Source organism: Calonectris borealis, chromosome 12, assembly GCF_964195595.1.
Source record: "Calonectris borealis chromosome 12, bCalBor7.hap1.2, whole genome shotgun sequence".
Taxonomy (NCBI): domain Eukaryota; kingdom Metazoa; phylum Chordata; class Aves; order Procellariiformes; family Procellariidae; genus Calonectris; species Calonectris borealis.
The window spans coordinates 5,479,289-5,500,017 of record NC_134323.1 but is presented as its reverse complement, the minus strand read 5'-3'; the positions used below and the strand labels follow the sequence as shown (position 1 = coordinate 5,500,017).

The 20,729-nt window shown below is 34.7% G+C and overlaps 1 protein-coding gene and 1 long non-coding RNA gene across 11 annotated transcripts in view; both read left to right on the top strand.

The window, feature by feature from the left end:
• The window catches only part of FTO (FTO alpha-ketoglutarate dependent dioxygenase), a 258,747-nt gene that overhangs the window by 37,708 nt on the left and 200,310 nt on the right, over nt 1-20,729 (top strand). For 9 of the 10 annotated variants that reach the window (XR_012675371.1, XM_075161131.1, XM_075161129.1 and 6 more), the window contains 2 exons: nt 7,285-7,362; nt 12,849-13,509. Coding sequence is in view for 9 of the 10 variants with exons in the window: in XM_075161131.1 (XP_075017232.1) it covers nt 7,285-7,362; nt 12,849-13,509 (739 nt within the window). In the remaining variant the exon portion in view is untranslated. Of the gene's footprint in view, nt 1-7,284; nt 7,363-9,963; nt 10,084-12,848; nt 13,510-20,729 lie in introns of those variants that run through there. The other variant, XM_075161136.1, reaches the window with a different exon arrangement.
• LOC142087193 (uncharacterized) lies at nt 1,219-4,831 on the top strand. Its single transcript, XR_012675372.1, has 2 exons — nt 1,219-1,399; nt 4,716-4,831. It is a non-coding gene; the product is annotated as an uncharacterized LOC142087193 (long non-coding RNA).

The following is a 20,729-nucleotide window of genomic DNA, read 5'->3' as shown; positions in this document are numbered from 1 at the left end:
TCTTCAGCAGTGTTATCAAGGGAACTTGATGCTAAACTTAAGTATTTAAGGAAATACCTATATTTTTTTCAAGTATCTATTTTATTTTCACTTTACTTTTGACTGCTGTTTCTTCTGGGTGATGTTTTAACACTTAAAATTCCTTCCCCCGTTTTAAGTATCCTTATTACATATTGGATACTTCTACCATTACCTATCAAAATATATATAGATCAGAAATCCTACGATGCTCAGTATTTTCTGGACATGATGAAAAGCTGCAAGAAAAGTAATTGCATCTTTGATATTGCTGGTAGTTCTGGAAAACTGTATTAGTGTGACCTGCTTGTGTGTTTGAAAGTTCTTTGTCTGTCTACATCTACAGAAGTTATAAGCCTGTCGTACAGGTTCTGCATCTCAAGCTGTGTCAGCCCTTGGTTTTCATTCTGGAGGTCCTTGATTCATTCCCTAGTTGTTGGTCAGCGTGTTGGCTCTTACTTTGCTACACTGGTTAGATATTATACCCCAGTGAAGGTTGTACAATTCCACATTGCAGATACGCAATGCTTCCCAAAATGTTGTGGTGATTCTTAACAGTTCTTTCAGTTTCCTGGGGCCATTCAAGGAGAAACAGCACCATGTCAGTATATTTCCCATTCATAAGCATAGCATGCAGTTCCTGAGGCTATAGCTCTAGTGCCCTACATTCTGGTAATAGACTTCAGTAGAAGTTAGGCAACATCAATAACTTCTCAGTGCCATTAGGACATGAGAGGTCTACAGACAGCAATGCCAAATGTATCCTTGTTTCAACATTAACCCTTGTTATAATCTGTGGTTTTATTTTATCTGAATGTTTTCCTCTGTTAAAAGATTGGTGCTTAGTGTTTCACAACTAGTCAAACCCACTTGGTTTCTTGGGACTGAGTGTATAAGGGTGTATTTGCTACATCATGCAGAATGAATTATCGGTGACAGTCACTAAGGTTTTTGTCTGCTGATTCTTTGGAGGTGAGCTGGTTAAGAACTGCTCGATTAAGAAATCTAGCTTCTCAGCAACCATTGGCTATTTTTCAGTGAAACTATGCAAAGAATGGCACGCAGAAATGGCCCAGTGTCGTTATCTATTCCTTGTCATTCACAAACATGTTGATCTAATAGTATGCACTGTTTTAAACATTTTGTTAGGTGCATGTATGCTCTTGTGTCCATATGTATAAGAAAACTGAAGAACTGGAGATTTGATTCAAACTTGGTCATCATTTTCAAACAAAGTTTGAATGTTCATACCTCTCACCTAATACAGCTGATCCATTTGCCAACTGGTACCTGCTGGAAGAGCGTGCGCAAATGAGAGAGGGAACAATAAATGGATGATGGTGTCAAGATGCTTGCAGTGATGGTAGAAGTTTATTGACAGGTATACTGAGGAGGCTTAGGCGCATTTTGTCAGCAAAAAGTGGCTGTGTTTGAACAATTTCAAACTTCTAGTATGATTACTTAAAGTGCTAATCCATGTGTGACAAATCAACATTCAGCTGGGTAAGAAAATTGCCAGTTCTGTTCCATTACCGGCCACTGGCCAAAGGAACAATGTTCCTGTAGGTTAAAACAACAATTAAGAGGCCCGTAACACGTTAAAGTGGGGAGAGAGGCAATACTGGTAGCAGAGACATTTTTCACACATTGCTAAGCTGCTTCAATGCATAAATTAACTCTTAGTTCCGTTACATGAGTCAAGTATCTTGTGCATATGCATGACTGGTCTGCGTGTGTGTGTGAACCAAAATCTGGGCCTGTTGATTTATGAGAAAGGGTAAGAGAGGTTGAAATTAGTAAGCAAAGCCAAACAGTACCTTTGCAGGAAACAATATCAAACAGTCCTGTAGACAGCTGCTCAGTTACAAATACTGGTGTTAGACCTGAGGTCTTTGCATTACAGTAGATTGTTTGCTATGTAATTTTTTTCATGACCAGATCACTTGAACTGCATCCTACTACTTCTGTAACCGGACTGGTTTGTTCGGTGGGAAAGCAAGATACACAATGGTTATATTAAATAACCAGCATACTTTAATTGTAGTATAGTTAGGAAGTGGATTTACGGGCTATTAAATATTGTTAGAAAATCATAGGTAATTTTAATATGAGTTTATCCTTAATATGAAAATGTTTTTGGCATATAGTACTGGGCGGGGGGGGGGAGCTGTAGCGTGCAAAGTGTGGTACAGTATGGTCATATGTCTGCCAGTATTTTTGACAGGCTGGATTATAGAAAGAATGTAGCACAGACAAGGCTTTTGCTAAGACTTGAGTGTAACGAAGGGTAACCTGGAAATATAACTTTTTCATGTGAGTAAATGGTGCTGTAAAATTGGCCAGTCCCTTAAGATCTTTTAATGAGTGGAGTTTACAGAAATAATTCGAAGAAAAAAATTTCTGAAATCTAATATATGTGATAATGGAGAAATAAAAGCTGTAATAGTGCATTTAGAATGTATTTTTTATTACTCTAGGTTCATTTCTGACATAACTTGTTTTAGAGAGCCACTTGAATGATCTTGGTTGCTATGAAGTTTTAATAGCTAACACTTGGAAAGCCTTGTAGTTTAAACAAATGTCAACTTCAAAATCACATTCCTGCCTTAAGAAACTCCCAAATTTGGTGTGGTGTTTTTTTTTATTTTTTATTTTTTAAAAACATGTGAAAGAATGTTAGGAGGTAAGGTTGTGTAAGTTCCTGGAAGGTGGTGGCTTTTTTCTAGATGGGGTCTTAGTACTGTGTGGCAAAATTTTTACTATATGAAGTATTTAATCTTCTTCCTTTATAAAGTCATTGAGCTCTCACTTCAGAGCACTAGCCCTTTTCTTCATGCATGACTTGAAAGAAATCCATGTTTTATTAGAGTTGATTAAAAAAAAAAAAAAAGGATGAAAGAGAAACCCAGGCCTTAATGTACATTCTTATGCAGGGACAAAGCTAATAGAAACGAGGGATTTTTGGAAAACCAAAGGTTTGCATCTGAACTTGTGATTCAGATCTTTCTTTCATGACAATATGCATTCTTGGAGTGCCTTGCTAAACCTGATAACCTTTCGGAAAACAAAAGACTATTGGGAAAAACAGTATTGGAGATGATATTTTCTTATGCTTTGAATAGAGGCCCTTTTTTTGGGAGCTGCACCAGAAATTTCTGCAAACACATTGGATTGCATTGAAAACAAAAAAAACTTAAATATCTAGGAATTGTTAAAATAGGAAGTTAAATGCAACAGTGCATTTTGCACTCTCACCTCTAGCAGTATATTGTTCCCTCCTTTAGCCCCAATAAGATTATTTGTCAGATCTAGGCTTGAGATAGGTAAAATTCAGCTTAGGTAAAATTTTCAGCTTGCTTTTACCTCTCTTTCCTGTAAGATTGTGGGGGGTTGAGGGGAGTAAAAATGAACATTTTCAATCTTTGCTTTATAAAAAAAAAAAAAAATCGTTGACCCAATGAAATTGGGGTGAATACTACTTGCATTGACTTAAGTCTCCTTGTGTGAACAAACGCAATTTCTTCAATAAATTCTTCAGTGCATTTTATGCTAAGTACTGGGGGAAAAAGCCAGACTTCTGCTTCTTAATGTTTTCAGTGTTTTTACATGGTAGAAATTGTAACATCGCAGCCTTATATTTGTTGTCAGAACTAATTTCAATAATACTTCAATGTGATTTCAATAAAACTAGTTTTTACAATACATTGTTTCAGCCAATACAATGATCTGTAAATTGGAAAATGACTGTTGTCTTCTGGCTTGTTTGATGATGAAACTAAGTGGGAATTCTATGTTTGAAACACTAAGGCCTTCACAAGCCTTTATAGCCTAGATATTGAACTTTTGTCTTACAATTAAGAGAGAAATGAAACCTTTTGAGAATGGTATTGACACCCTGCAGGGAAATATGTCAGCTGCAAAAATTTTTACACTGTCATGCTTCTTGGCCAGAAAATGTCATTAAGTCCTATCTTTCCCTTATACCACTTAATTTGAAAATAACAAACCATGTGTGTGTAACATAACTGCATTTTGGCCTGTGACTTTGATGTATATTAGCTGTGTTTCTATTACTTCTCCTGCTCTGTAACATACAATGCATTACTTATATTGCTATGTAGAAACTTAGGAAAAAAAAAAATATAAAAATGATATGTGTAGTGATTGAGAGATTCCAATTATTACTATTCCACTTGCTGAATTTTACAACCAACCATCTCATTAATAAACCCGTTTGTAACTAACAAATGAGCAGAGATTGTTAATGTCTGCAGGAAGTTCATCGCACACTCTAAAATTGTGCATTAGTATAGCTTCTGGTATTCATTCCAGTTATCGGAGTCAGATCCATAATAGATCTATCAACACTCACAGCAGCCTTCAAAAAAGGGTATTTGCAGAGATTTTCTCCTTTCTGAAGGCCCAAGTACAACACTTAACAAGGTTTCTTGAGCAGTGCACAGTGCATGATGACATTATAGGAATGGTGCACATAAGATTGTCTTCCGTGTATTGGCATCTCTAATGTATATATAAAAATCACATTGGTTTTTAAAGTGTGAGAAACAATACTGGCACCTGAATAAATTGTTACACGGTTAATAATTTTTTAAAATGTAAAAATCAGATTTAGAAAAATGCTTTTTAAGATGCCTGATACCTTCAAGTAAAAGCTCTTTTTTTTTTTTTTTATTTAGGGGTTTACGTGTTGGAAGAGCCTATAACTAATGCTTATGTAACAGCGCTTAGACTTACACATCAGCCAGCTGGTAGAGCCAGATCTTCGGTTTTTCTCTTTTTCTACTTTTTTGAGGTATTTGTGAGTAGCTTGATGTTTTTGACAACAGTGTGACAGTTTCTTGCATAAGAGATGAGCAGCGTGTTATACCACCCAGCTGTGTGTATTAGTCTGTACATCAAGCTGAAGAGCGGCACTTAGCCAGATCTGACAATCAAATGTGAACTAGTACTGCCTATACACAAGAGTGCATTTTAATGTTGTGTGCTTTTTGCCAAGAGGCTGGTACTTGACAAAGAAATTGTCAGAATCTCTCTTCTTCCCACCTCTTTTTTTTTTCCCCACAGATGTGAGTCCATGTTGAAATCTTTTTTTTTTTTCTGCAGTTTAATATGGTTTATCTTACAGATAACAAAGACAATCTAATGTTTGCAATGATTTCATGTAATAAAATTGTAGCAAGGTTTTTGTAATAGAGGAGTGTTATTGTTTTAGAATATGCAGCAAATTAGCATGTCATTTTTGCGAACTTAATCTGAAGTTACACCAATGACTTCAATGTCAACATACCAACAACCTGTCCCCAAAGAAAACTAGAGACCTAGAGAAATTACATTGCTAGTTCATAGATGTCAGTGCTGCTCTTCTCAGTCTAGTCAAGAGTTGGTGAGCAGCAGAGTGTGAGTGTGGAGATAAGTGAGAGAGCTACCTGCTCTTATTTTAGTTTGCCTCATCTGTTAGCTATAAACGTTAAAATCTTCTATGCTTCCTCATGATTTTAAGCCTCCGTCATCTTCTTTGATGCTTAAATTTGAATAAATGAAATTCACGGTCACAGAATAAAATACACAGTAACACTCTTCATAGTTCAGCTGTCCTTGTTTATGTGTTTGCTATAAGCCAGGAGTTAGTTACTACAGGTAATATTTCTTTGTTCATTTTTTAAATAGGATTGCCAGAATAGGTAAGATTTGTTTTGACCTGTTTATGCAACCCCAAAAGATTATGAAAAGCGGAATTTACAAGAAAAAAAAAATTTTTTTTTAACAATGAATTCTCTTGTCTATGAAATAATCAATTTGCAGTGACATCTAGGTGATGAAATATGTAGTTGTTCCCATATAACTTGGTTTTACGGAAGTGTTAGTGATACCCTTTTTTAACTTACTCTGTTTTCCTTTCTAGTATACCCTTATTCTTATAAAAACTGTATTCCATTTCCATCGTGTCTTGCTCTTACAACATAAAAGTATTGAGCGAGCTGCAACTTCAATTATTTCTTGTGATAGTGTTTATGTAGTTGAAAATATTGCAATAAAAATGACAATTTGATTCCTGTTATCTGGAATATTCAAGCAGTATGGCACATATAGTTTTATGATCTTTGAGTTGCATTTTTATTAGTAAATATTTGTTTGTAAAGAAACAAAAATCTTGTTTGTAAAGAAACTATCCTTGCAAGCCAGAAGAAAGAAGAAATAAAGGAAACAGTGTATTAATTTTCTAGGCCAATACTTCTACTGTAACAACTTCTACGCTGTTTTTAATCTGTACTTATGTTGAGTTATTGTTGTATTAGACTGTTGGTAGATAAATGCGGATGGACTTGTCATGGATTGGGATTGTTTGATTCCAAAAATCTGATGGCATGTTTCAAGCTTCTCTTGCACTTTCTAAATCTTTAGCTGCACAATTAATTGTATAATGCATACAAAAATTCTATTTTTATTAATGAAAACCTGGAAAATGCAGTTTGGGGAAAATCAGGCTTTTACCTTGACATTTTCTTAGTGGTCGTGTTGACTAAACATTGGTGGAGATATTCTTAGTCTAAAACAGAAGTAAAAAGGAAGTTAAAAGAACAAGGGGGACAGAGAAAACCTGCTCTTCACAGTCAGCGGGTTCTTAGTGCACTTCCAACATCAAACCAGATTGTGACTGTCTGCTGGAAAGGCAGGTCTTGAGTATGGCATTTTAAATATTGTCAGGTTGTAGGGGCTTTGGTGTGCAGTAAATGATGTTTTCTTTTTCCTTCATACACCCATTTCAGGAAACATTTTAGAATATGCCCAACATTGAGGCTCATTGTTTTAATAAAGTATATTGTTGAGCCGTTTAATGGAATATGAGCTTTGTACCCATTGGATCCACAAATTGAAGTAGAAAATAAAATTAAAAAGAAACAAGAAATTAGTATCAAGGTACAAAGTAGGCATAGTTCTGAAGAACATTAGTAGACCAAAATGGATTTTCATCAGTGTAATAAGGACTGATTATCTAAAAAAGAATTTAGGAGGAAAAATACTCACGTGCTCTGAAACTACCTGACCTGAATTACTGCTTTGTAAGTGGAAAAGCTCCACTCACTTTCTGCATCCATTTTTCCTTATTTGATTTTCCAGAATTGAAGGTAGTAAGACAAATAATTGCACGTTTGTGTCTTTTTAATACAACTAATTTTATACTTGGCTGTTTTTATCTTGGTTTTTAGTCTAATTTTCTGTTTCAATTTTACCCCTCCAAAACAGAAAAAAAAGCTTCTTGAAGAACTTGGAGAGAATAGACTTCCGTATGTGACACCAGCCGATGCTGATTTCCATCAATTGGTAATGTATTTCTTTTAACTGTGCTTGCTTTAAACCAAAATGGCTGTTTGCACTGAACAACAAATAAATCTTTCTTCAAAGAGACACTGTGAAATCTGATATGAAAAAGGTATCCTGATGGCTGATAATATACTTTCAGGTGGTACAAAATAAGACCTCTAGAATTGGGTTATTCAAGAATGAAAACTTTGTGAACTTCATTTATTTTTAGGATTTTGCCCTGAGTATCAGTACCTGAGTACCAGGTAACACATGTAACAATGAATCACACTTTCTTTTGCTTTGTTAAAATAAAATACATGTCACCATTCTTTTAAGGCTTTTTGGTTTTTGGTTTTTTTTTTCTGAGTTGTGAAGAGAACTATTCTTTATAGCTCAGGTTTGACAAAATAGGGAAAATATTAACATAGAAATTTTTTGGCTTAATTCTACTTTTAAACGATAAGTAATCCTTAAGACTTTGCTTACAAAACGAACTGTGGAAACTGGAATGCATGCCTCAAATGAAATCAAATAAAAGTAAAAACAGGCCCAGTAGACATAGCCACATGAGTAGTAAACCAAATAAGTGTATGAAAGAGTATCATGAAATTAATAGAATATTCTGCACCTATCTTGGATCTTTCTAGGTCAGCTACAAAACATATGGCAAGAATTGTAGGTTCAATCAGATCAAATCGGAACACGGTAAGATGAAAAGCATAAGAAAGAATCTCGTAGTTTGAACAGCTACAGCAAGCGTGCTTACATTACAGGCATGTCACCTTTCTTGTATTGACATATGGCTCAAAGATGTATATGGTAGCATAAAAATAGGTCTGACTCTTCCCTTGCAAGGATGAATTTCTCTTTTGCAGGATTCCAAGGCCAAGAAAAGTTTAGCACACACCACACTATAGAAGAGGAAAGATGTATTTAAGGGTCAGGTACTGGATTGTGACTCAGAAGCATGAGGTCAAACTCCAGTTTTGCCATGGGATTACAATTGTGATATTGAGCAATCTGTATACTTCCCTCACCTTTCTCGTTCATTTGGGTTGTAGAACACTTAGGGAAAGCATGGTTTTCTCTGTATCCTTACAGTGCTGAACATAGTGGAAGTAAGCTCTTGATTGGGATCTTTAACAGCTGTAAGGGTAATAATATGAAAACACATAACTTGCTGTTCACCATAAAAGCACTTTTGTGGGTAAGGGCAAGGAAAAGTGTAGAAGAGCTGGAAAAGTATAGAAGAGCTTAACAGAATGATTTTTTTGTTTGTTTGTTTACAAATAAACCAACACCATTAGTCTTAAACTAATATTCAAGAAGCAGCTCTTCCCCGTTTTGAGACTCGGGCAGCTGACTGTATTCGCCTTCCTAGTCCTGTTACATCCCCTCCTGTTTGTTCTCTTCTTTTATATCTGTTGCTGCTATGCCCAGCATCTTTTTCTTTTTTCCATCTTTGTAAATCCACAGTCTCATGGAGCTGATGTGAAAAGAGGAGACGGAGCCGAGGTTGCCCAAGTAGCATCTCATTTGCTCAGTATCAGTAACCCATAAATATAGATGACAATGGGAACAAGATAAGCAGTGAAATCAGACCTGTTCAAGCCTTAATAGAGTTTCGATACATTCTTTTTGCATCATATAGAATTATACTTTTTGTGTAGTGTTTGTTGCATGCTAGGTATTTTTGAGTATATGTGGTAATCATAAGCATCACAAGCGCCTTTTAAATTCTTATGGTGGTTATGAAATGTTACTTTAATGACAGCTGTAGATATTACAAGTTCCATGATGCTTAAATGTACTACAGATGGAGAGGAAAAAATGGGTGAGAGCTTGAAGACAACAAATTGGCAAAATAAAATATCATATACAGTTTAGTTTTAAAGTCTGTCTTTCCTGGGAAGACCTGCCTTACTCCTTTAAGGGTCCACCCCTTATAAAGTGGTATTCTGTGAACGTGTTGGAAAGGTTAGGTAGGATGCAAGTAAAAAAATACAGTATCCTGCCAGGTATGGAAATGTACAGTCGGAACAAAACTAAGAAATTCCATCACAAGCAAAACTTCACTGCCATCCTCTTTCAATGCATCTTGCCTGATGAAGGATTTTAGAAATGGGCCCTAAACCACAGGCTGAAACAAGGTAATGTTTAAAGCCAGTTATGAACAAGAAAAAGTCTGTTAACGAGGCAGTTCACAAATATCTGAAGTACAAACTATCATTTCATGATTTAAGTGGCCGTTTGCTTATCAAGGGTCCTTATTGCTGATTTCTAACTTTATTCTATCACTTGAATCATCCTGTAGGGTGATTCTGTTTGTTAGGTAACACCATTAGAAGTGAAAGCATGTGTATATTTAAAATCATGTGTGTAATATTAATATGAAGAATTGAGCATCAAATGTGCTTTTTTTTTCCCTCCTGTAGTTGCCAGTAACGTACCTACTTCTTTCAGAGTGAACAGTGAATTGACCTTTAATACTTGCTGTCAGAGTTACAACACAGAGTACATGATTACTCCCCCTTCCCCATCCCCCCAAAACAACAAGGTGTCCAGTGTGAACCCAGCATTCACCCTGTGTTCTGATCCCTTAATGCTTTCCTTATGTAGGACATAGCACAATGACTGGTTGGAGATTTAAAGACGACCAAACTGTTTTCATGTGATGTGTCGGAAATATGTTTCCACTTCCTGATTTCTTCCGAGATACCGGTGTGAGGTTTTTTTAAGGTAGAATCCTAAGTATACCATGTAAAACTTAATGATAAAATAGTTCTTAAGCATGTAATCTTAAAACATAATCCAAATGTAACATGCCTCTGATTGGCTGGCAATAAAATGTGGAAGACATTACCTCTGCAGTTCAGGAGGGGAATACAATGTTTTTACCTTTGTAAAATCTGTGTGCTTCCTTTCTAGTGCATGTTTTCAGGCATTTGGTTGCTTTACATCATATTGTTATTTCCCTTCTTCGGTTTATAATAATTGTTTGGAATTTCATGTGTGCGATTCATGTCAAAAATTCAGTTTATTAAATGGTTTAAAAATATGTAGTAATAATGACTTTTTAAATATGCCATAATAGCATATGTAATGTGGTAATTGGTTAATTTGACCTGAGTATGTCCAATATACAGAATGATTTAAAGAAATACTGGGATACAGCTATAGAACTGTGAGTGTTCTTTCTTTTATACGTATCTTTTGCATAATGAAACAAATCATGCAGTAATGATCTTTATATGTCACAACATATAATGTTCTGTCATTATTAAGTATGATTGTGAAAGAATACTTACGATTCCCATCAACCTATACCCACACATCTGACTGTAGCCTGTAGCTGTAAATCCTTAAAATTTGCAGTTACTGATTTCAGTAGTTATTCTTTATAAGGATTTTTTCACTGTACTGTTCAAAGGCTACAGATACAAAGCACTGATTGAAACAAAGGGGGCAGTTCAGGACCTCTAAAGGAATCGTTTCAGGCTTTCGGCAAGCTCAGGCAAATTGCGTTTATGAAGTTTATATTCAGTTCTTTTAATGAAAGCTGGGATCCAGTGTTCTGTGCTGGGGATTGTGGAGGGACCTTCAAATAGATATCTGGAACTATTTTCAAGCTTTGGTATTTGAAGTATAGCATGTAAGTACAATTGTCAGAAATTATTACTATCTGTAGATACTGTTACAGGTTTTTTTCCTCTCTCTAGAAAGCTAGTTTTTGGAAACCATAAGAACGTGTAAAGAAAGGGAGTTAGCTTCACTATAAAAAATTCACAGGAAATGGTGGCAATGTTTATAGGTAAACTATGATTTACTATGTGTAATCATTCTTTTTAAAATAGACCTCGTTTCATATTCCCCTTTTTATAGAAACAAATGATCCTATAAAGCCACCTCTTCAGTGTTGTAGGATAACAACGTGTTATGATGCAAAAGTCTAACTGTTTTCATGCAGTAGAAAATGTGCATACTGACTTACTGCCTGGTTTGTATTTTTTAAAGGCACCTTTTCTGGATTTTAAAATTAATTTCCTGAAAGGCAGGTTCAAATCTGAAGTCTGACTTGGAAGTAGATAGTACTAGTAAAGTGGTTTTGAGTTGTACCAGAAGGAGCCCACAGATGGATTGTAGGTCAGTGTGATGCTTTTGTGCTGGTGGCTTTTATTTGTTTTTTAAAAGTACTTTGAACATAAGCTATTACGTTAGTAAAAGTTTTGATAGATCAGTTTTGTGCATCCACGTGCTCTTGCCCCATTGCCTAATGCCTTCTGATTTCAGTTTACTTTAATTTTTTTCCCCACAACACCATCAGTATCTACCTTTTCCAGAGACTAGTGACTAACTTCTGGAGAAAAGGAAATAGATCTAGTGAGTCGTTCAGAGCTTCACACACGCTAATTGACACTTGATAGTCTCACATTACAGCCTTTCCTTTACTAAGGGCACTAGTTTGCATCTGTTTCTTTTACTTATCTATTAATTTTAATGAAATACATAGGAACTTAGTCTATTTAAAAACTTATTCTCTAGCCTTTGTCCAGTTTGCCAAACAGTCTCATCAGTAGTTAAAGCAGATTTAGAGGCAACCAATAAAAAATGTGATTACATGATACTCACTTCCTTAGAAAACTGGATTAACAAAATAAAATTATCTAAGCCTTTCTGGAGTGGGAAGCAGTATTTTGCATGCAAAACAAGATACTGCTGATTAGCAGCGTCATACCTTGCTGGGAGTTGTTGCCGCCACAAACTGCTGGATGCTGAACTCCAGCTGATACTAGAGCTGGTGTGGTGGGGAGATGGGCAGGAAAATAAGTTTGGAAAATATTTTTTTAGCTAAAAGGGGAACTTTTATATAAAATAGGAGAGCTAATTGGCATGCATTAAGGAATGTGAAAATAGAAAGGACCAGTATGTCAAGGACTATTTTGAAGATAGAGGTGCAGTGCAGCAGAATGTTGGCCTTTTTTCAAAATTTACATTTTCATTTTGTTATTTTTTGCCCTAAAAATTGTTGTTATATAAAACTATTGCAGTTTATCACATAGCCCTCTAGAATTCTGTACATCAGAATGACACAGGACAGTCTTTGCAACCATTGCAAAGAGAGGAGTTGCTTTGTTACTGCTCGATATTCCATTGTTTGTATACTTAAAGGTAGCATTATCTACAGATTCATCAGAGGAGCTTATATGTTCTATTGATTTCTGCCAGAATCCTCAGATTTATTCATTTATTTAGAGATTTGCCCTGGTGATACTCTCTGGTTACAGGCCACTGGTACATATCCACTGTTTGTGCGATATATTGGAATATGAAAATAGAGTAACAAATACTGGCATCTATTTCTTCACCACATTCTAGACTCATGCTTGATAACTTGTCAACTTAGCCTTGTCTGTTCTTGAATATATGAAATACTTCGGTTCCTGTAAAAAGATTAGCTCTTCTGCTGGTTTTATTATGGTTTTGTTTTTTTTTTCCTTCTTTAGTGGAAGACCAAATATTCCAAGCTGATTTTCAGAAAATCTGATACAGTTCCTGAAGAGCTCCATCAAATGGTACAAGAGGGCTTTCTGACCTTGCGAAAACATGATTGTTTCTTTCAAGATCTTGTAAGGATCAAAGGAAAAGATTTTGTTACCCCAGTGTCTCGTATATTAATTGGAAACCCGGGATGCACTTACAAGTACTTGAACACAAGATTATTTACAGTTCCTTGGCCTACTGAAGGTTATGATATAAAATATTGCAGTCCTCAAATACATGATGCTTGTAAAGCATTATTCAGACTTAATGACTACTTGCATATTGAAGCAGTCAAGGCATTACAAGGACAAAATTTGTTTGAGACCAAAGAAATTAAAGATACTACTGTAATAGATAGGGAGCAAAATTTTGCTACTTCTCTTACGGAGAAAGGGTCTGTTTCAAAAGATCAAAGCAGTTGTTGTGTACCAGAGGATGACTACGTAAGTCTAAAGAACAGAACATCTTATAACTTGACTTTATTAAATTATATGGATCCACTACAAATGCTGTACTTGAAACAAGAACCTTATTTTGGAATGGGGAACATGGCAGTGAGCTGGCACCATGACGAGAATCTGGTCGAAAGGTCAACGGTTGCTGTGTACAGCTATAGCTGTGAAGGTGAGTAATGGGAGGTATGAGTTGACTAGTGATATAAGTATCTTAAATTCCTGAAGCTCTTTTATGTTTCCTTGTGTGTATGTACATAAGCACACCTGCATGCTAGTCTAGATTTGTCACGTGCTTCTGAATATGTTGTGGTACTTTTTGTATTTAAACCCTATCTTTATTTCTACTAAAACCTGTACAAAATATACCTGTGTTTACTGCAGCTGGCTTATCAGTTGTTCTCTAAGTAGATTTAAAAATTGGTATGATTAACTTCCTGACTAAGAGCCAGGAAATCAAAATCTATCAAATACATATTTCAGGTTAGCACATGTGCGTATTTTCTATTCTGTAAAATGTTTCATTGTAGTTGAGAGCAGTCTTTATTGTGTTATTTATTATATACAGACTTGCTTCTGCTTTATGCTGATTTTACTACTCTTCTTTCTTTGGGAAGACCATTTTAGGTTGGTTTTGTATAAAAGTATTACTGTATTTATTTGGAAGTATATACATTTTGTCTAGGCATGCTGTAGTGCTAATGCACGTTTTGCGGAGGAGTTGCCAATGTTTCTGTAATTGGGAAGGGTGGAAGTTTTCCATTAAAAGACCTGTTGTCTGACAGGCTTTGCAGGCTCTTAGTTATTTAAAAACCATTTAAATGAAATATTAGAGGGAAAAATCTGTAGTTGAAGAGTCATTAAATAATTTCATTTTTAGTTTAAAGTACCTTTCCCAATTTGGTCTTTATTTAAAAACAGACATGAAGTTTTTTGTTTATTTTTTTCCTAACAATTTTTGAACAAAGCCTTGGATTTTTTTTTTTAATGGCTTCCAGTTTTGCAAACATAAGATTAGAATTTAGACACTTGATTTGAATTTGCAAATGCTCCTTTATGTTTCATAATTCACAACTGATATTTGGTCCTTCCAAAAATCCTTTGATGTTTGCTTCAAAACATGGGAAGAATTCACGTTGACTAGGTAGGTTTTGGCTAAAGACCATGACGTAAAAATAATAGCTTATACTTTCATGTGCATTCTCTTGTTAGTTTTGTTATTAGTTTTGAAACTATGGGTCGCTTTGTTATTTAACGTTCAGCTGAAATCGTCATATTTACATTTTCCTGGACATAAAACGTCAGCTGGCTTAGCAAACTGAATAGAAAAGATTCCCTGACCAGTAGAAGTGTCATTTTGTTCATGAACTTTTTTTCTGTCTTATTTGCCAAAGATGTTGGTATTTTATGTCCGGTAAATGTATTTTTTTTCCCAGTAGTACTGTAGATAACTTAAAATGTTACTGAAAAAATATTTAAAGAAACATAAGCATGAACTTGTAATAATAGTGTGTGTGAGGATTTATTGTAATATGCTTAAAAACTTTTTACTTAACATAAAACTTCCTTGTGGAGGGGAAAAATGAGTCCCTTTAAGTTCAGAGAGCTATAAATTAACAAAAAAGAAAGCTGCTATGTTTATTCATAACTCGTCCCTTGATTTTGTTTCTTCAGGTTCAGCAAGTTAGGTAAAAATTATGCTGTTCTAAAACCACTGCAAATTCTATACAAGATTTGATTGATGAGGGTAGAAAGAAATATTTTATATATTTAGACCAAAAGTTATTGTGATATCTATACGTAATTAATGTTTTTGCCACATACAAGATTTTTTCATAAATACACTTAAAAGATTATATTTTTTCCTGAAGGATTTAAAAATAGACATGAAAGCTTAAAAAAGCTAAGAGCTTTCCAGTGAATAAATTTATCATTATAATTTACATTAAAAAAAAAATTACATAAAATTTTTGTATTTTTGCAATGATTCCAAAAGTTTTTGATTATATATTGGGGGGGTGAGGGGGGGAAGTCTCTTGGCAGGAGGTGGCGATATTAAAACCTCAGTGTAGCTGGAGATAGTGTAAAAGACACTTTTTTGGGAAGAAAATTATTTATGTACCCAGATCTAAATCTGAACAAAGTTGAATTCCACTTGGTAGCTCTTGAGCATGGCTCAAGTTGGTTTCATGAACTTTAGAGGGAATTTAAGGGAAATTTTTAAGGGAAATTAATAGCACGGCTCCTGAGCATCATGAGGAAATGTCCTGTAGTATACCTTTATGTGAAAACAATTCACTTGCATCTGTCTGTGTTCAGGTTGTGGTTGTCGTTGTATATCCCTAAAGTGAAGCCTTATTTATAGGTGGCCCACTTACTCATAAATTGGAGGAAATGGAACCTGTTTATAGTTTATGAATATGACATTGTAATTAAAGTGACAGTAAATACTTGTGTGTGTTGAAATTTTCTACCCAGCGCATCCAAGAGGAGTAATTAGTCTACTTGATTTTAGAGAAATAAATAGATTGTCTTTTTGCTCTTCTGATTTCCTCTTTATAGCTTTCAAATGCTGGTGGTTATAAACTTACCAGTGCTTATAATATTATTCTTTCCATATCACTTGTATGTGTTGATGGTTTCTGCAGTTCACAAAGACTGTTAATGTTTACTAGATCTCTTACCAAGCTCTCTGTAACTGTGGAGCGTGAAGAAGCTCCACATCTTTTTGAAGATTGTTGTTAAATCTTTGTAGAATCGTATCTTGACTCCTCTTCCCATTTTCCATGAATATATTTGCTTTTTATGCCAGTATCTTTTATTAGTACTTACTCCATTAACTCATTTAGTATTGAGTTGGCATTGAATTCTCACTGTAGTGTATAAAGACCATCACAGAATCATTATAGAATACATAATAAAAAAAATAGAGGTGGTCAGAAATTTTTTGATGGAACAATTTTTCTTTAGAAGACGTCGATGAGATGGATTAGTAATTTTCTGGGAGAAAACACTGATTCTGTGGGAAATTCAAACATAAATTAAGCATGTTGATTTTTGTTAACACTAGCTTGATTCTCTTTTCTGCTAGGTCTTGCACATTTTTTTGTGAGCTCTCTATTCCTCAAATTCTCACTGGTCTCTGTGGTAGTCCAAACACTGAGGATCTGTGGCAGCCCAGTAGCATGGGGAAGCTAGGGCTTCCCAAGCTTCATGGCTGGTATCAGTCTATCCTGCCACTAATGTAGAATCCCCAGGTTTTCAGATTTTGAACAGCAGGAGCCCTAGGAGTCAAGCAATCTTAACTCCATTATGGCAGCTGTTTGTCAGACTGTTTAGAGATGCGCAGCTCAGGTTGTATGGTTTTCTTTTTACTTTAATTTGCATTTTTATATCATTATTTGTTTGGTACCTACTTATTTGATTAAATAGTATTAAAACAGATGCTGCTGTAATTCTTGTTCACTTGTTCAGTGTTTGATGCCATAATGAAAATTTAATGTTTGAAACTTTGATCAGTATTAATTGGAGTAGAAGCAGTTTTTAATATGCCAGAAAAGAAATTTGAGAGCCAACATAAAGATATTGGAACAAGCTGATATTCTAATTAGTATCACTGTTTATTTTCTTGTTTCCAGTGTCAAACTGTTTCAAAGCAAATGCAAATGAGGTACATTTCTAACGACAAAACAAGATAGATGTTTTGCTTAATGCTCATCTTAATAGTATTTGCTTTTATTTACATTAAAATAAAATGCATTACATTACACTAGGTTAAAAGTAGGTTATCAAGTGATAAGAATAGATTCTTACAAAAATTTGGGAAGTTTCATTTTGATGTGTATACTGCATGAAAGTGCATGAGTGGTAGTCATGGTGCATATGCAGAACTGAATACATTACAGAATGTGTGTTCAATTATACTGTGACTAACACTATTCGGAATTAATTTACTTTTCAGGATTTACCATGGAACAAGAATTCCAAATTTTGACCAATTTGGGATTTTTAATAACACATTAGCTTACAAATATCCTATCACATGAGAGCATTAAGGTAAAAACTTGTTCAGGATTTTAATATAGTAAGCTAATAACCCATTTTTATTTCCTGCTCTATTTATAAAAGTGAATTGCAATCCAAATACTGGTGAAATAAGGGCATTTTCAAAAATTGGATTTTATCCATGAAAATTTCCTAATGAACAGTTTTCCCTCAGGTCTTTGTAAGTTTTGTAGGAAGTTTTATTGCTTAGCAGAGCCCTAGTTGGTTCTAAAGATGTTCTTTGAAGTAGAGACTTTGTTTCAGTTACCAACTTAAAGGAGATGGAAAATAATGTAGTCACTGGAAGTGTCCATCTTTCTCTTACCTGGATTTCCCACAAACTATATTTGAGGTTCGATGAGTAGTTTTCTCTAGATTCTTTACAGTGTCATTTGTCTTCTTGCTGTAAGGCCTACTTGCTGTATAAATCTCTTGAAGTACTAAACAACTGGCTCTGTTCGCTGACAAGGTAATGTTGAAAGGTTTAACAAACTTACAGTTAGTTGCAGTAATGACTGATTTTTGAAGGAGCTTTTATGCTTGTTTCTTTTGTAAAATGCTGTTTGTATTTTTTCACACTGCAATGTTAGAAGCAATATCCTAGCACTAAACCTAATGACTGCTATTTCATTTCTACAGTAATTGCGAATAAAAATAATTGAGATTCACTACAGATGTTTGTTTCCTCACTAGGTTAAAAAAAAAAATCCTGTAACTACGAAAGTTGTTCAGAATTGAAGTCAATCCAAATTTGTATTTGACCAATAATCCTCTTTATGTTGCTTAATGGATAAAAGTCATGGAGTAGATGTTTGTACAGGATGAGAACAATTATATTAAATGGCTTCTAATGTCAATAATATGGTAGAAATATTGCTTGTTGAAAGAATAGAAATGGTATGTAGAAAAATATATATTACTGCTTAAGAAATTAATATGTGAGTGAAATGGTCACATCTGTAACTTGTAGGTTCTGGCCAGTTGAAATTATTTTCTGAGAGAATCACAAATTTTTAATGATCCAATTACTCTTACAATAATAGATTTGAATCTGTGTTTTCTGAAAAGAATTCACCATTTGAATTAACTGTTGTGGGAGGTTTGGTTGTTTGGTTTTTTTTTTTAACCATGCTCTCACTGATTTGATCAAATAAAGTTTCTTCTTCAAGAATGAAGGGATGACAGAATATTCTTTGTCTTATTTTAGTGCTTTTGTTCTTGATATATTTGGACACAGTATTCCAAATATGAATTGATAAGAACAATGTTGGCAAATCCTCCGATTTTTATTGTTGTGAATGTCAGTTGCAAGCAAAGTTAAAATGTTAGTACAGTTAAATTAACCCCTTAAGCTATGGCTTTTCAGTAATAAGGTAGAAGAAATAACTCTGGGTAGATACTCATTCTTTCCCACCAGCAGTTGAAAAGCAACGCATGCTCTGCTTTTTTCACTTTTTGCATATAACATATATAAATTGCTATGGAAGACAGTAATAATGTATATATTTCATTAATCGCTGAACACGTGCCCAAATTATTTTTAATTCTGGAAAAATCAATCAATCTGTAAGAAAAAAAAAAATTCTTTTTTCTGTATCTATATAACAATGGTCAGCTGGATTTAATGACAAAGTAGATGTTTACAGTCCTGCTTGTTTTTAGCAATGTCTTGGCAGTGATTCTATCTTCTGTGAAATCAGTTTGATTTAAGATTACGTTTAGGATGTATAGTTTGGCATTACTATTTGACTTGAATAGAGAACATTTAGGTTTCAGAGTGTCAAAAAACTCTCAAACTCTTCGTGAAGATTTTGGTGCCAAATAGCAAAGAAACCTTTCAAGGCTGCTTTTACTTTCTGTGCTGTGCAACAATAACCAAACTAGATCCAGGAAAACAAGTTTTGTGTTGTTCTGAACCTAACCATGACCCAAACCCGATAAGATCGGGTCTTAGAGCTGGAACATCTCTGAAATTTGAGCTGTCTAGTTAGAAGCATAATGTTGTGGCCAATTTTCTGAAGCTACATTCTTTCTTTCATGGTTCTACCTTAATTACAGCTTTGATGAGGTTTTGTTGTTATGTTGTGGTAAGCTTGTTACCTGGTTGCACCATTTCATTTGGGATGCAAATGTAAAGGTTTCTTGCAGGCCAAATTCTATAAATCTTTAATGAACAGAATTCAAATTTGCAGATAGTTTTATTATATTTCCATTAAATACTGCTACATTTTACCATTTCTGTATGGTCTACTCCAAAATAAATACATGTTCTTAAGGTGCTGTGTATGTGCAAGATCCACATGATTTACTCTCAAATACCTATGGTTTAGATGCATCCAAATGTTTTCACTTAAATGGGAACTGTATCAATGAATACACAGCATTCAATCATGCTTGGGGTGTGACATACAGACTTTAATAACAACTTCTTTTTACGTAAAAGTTTTGTCAGTGCTACCTAGAGACACACACCAAATGTTAAGGTGTCTTTTTTTTTTTTCCTTGCTTTCACTTTCAGAATAGCTTGCATTTAAAAGCTAGTAGCAGCTTGCTTCCATTTGTTACCAAAATAACACGGTAGGAGCAATCAGTTTCAATTGCTGCTGATAATTATAAGGTGCAATAATTGAGAATATAGAGAAAAGGAGACTGTGAGCTACATTTGAACTCTGTACTTAAGCAATAAAAAATTTATCAAACTGCAAAAAATAAGTCATTTTAACGAGCACATTCCAAAGGTGCTGGATTTATGAGGAGACCCCAGGAAACTTTGATTGAAATTGCTGTCTCTGATTGTAGTTCTATATTTTATTGGTGCCATATTGTGAACAGTGCTGCTGCCAAAGTGAATGGGAAAGCAGCATAACAGAGAGAGTTAACCCAGAAAGGTTACCTCTTTTTATAATATCCATGATGTATTGCATTAAAAATGCCTTGAAAGCCATCCTATTTGCAGTTTTCAGAAAACATTTTTCTTAAATTAAGTTACGATTTATCTGAACAGGGCAGAAAATATGAAAGCCCCTTGAAGACTTTAGTATTGATTTTTCTGAGTATTTGCTAGCTCTTGTTTTCTCATTTGTGTGCTCCTTGATAGAAAGGCCTAGAGCTGCTCCTGAGCCAAAGCTTCAGTTGGATGAGAACTGCAGCAGTGGAGGGAGGGAATACTGAATTTACAGTAGGAGTTTTAACTAAGAACTTTAGATTGGCTTTTTAAAAGATTTTGACTCTCTGCTTCCTGAATTTAGGCAATATTTAATTGACATAGAAAATTAAGACAATTTATTAATTATTAAAGGCTACTCCTAACGAAACAAATGTTGCAGTAACCATGTGAGATGAATGACT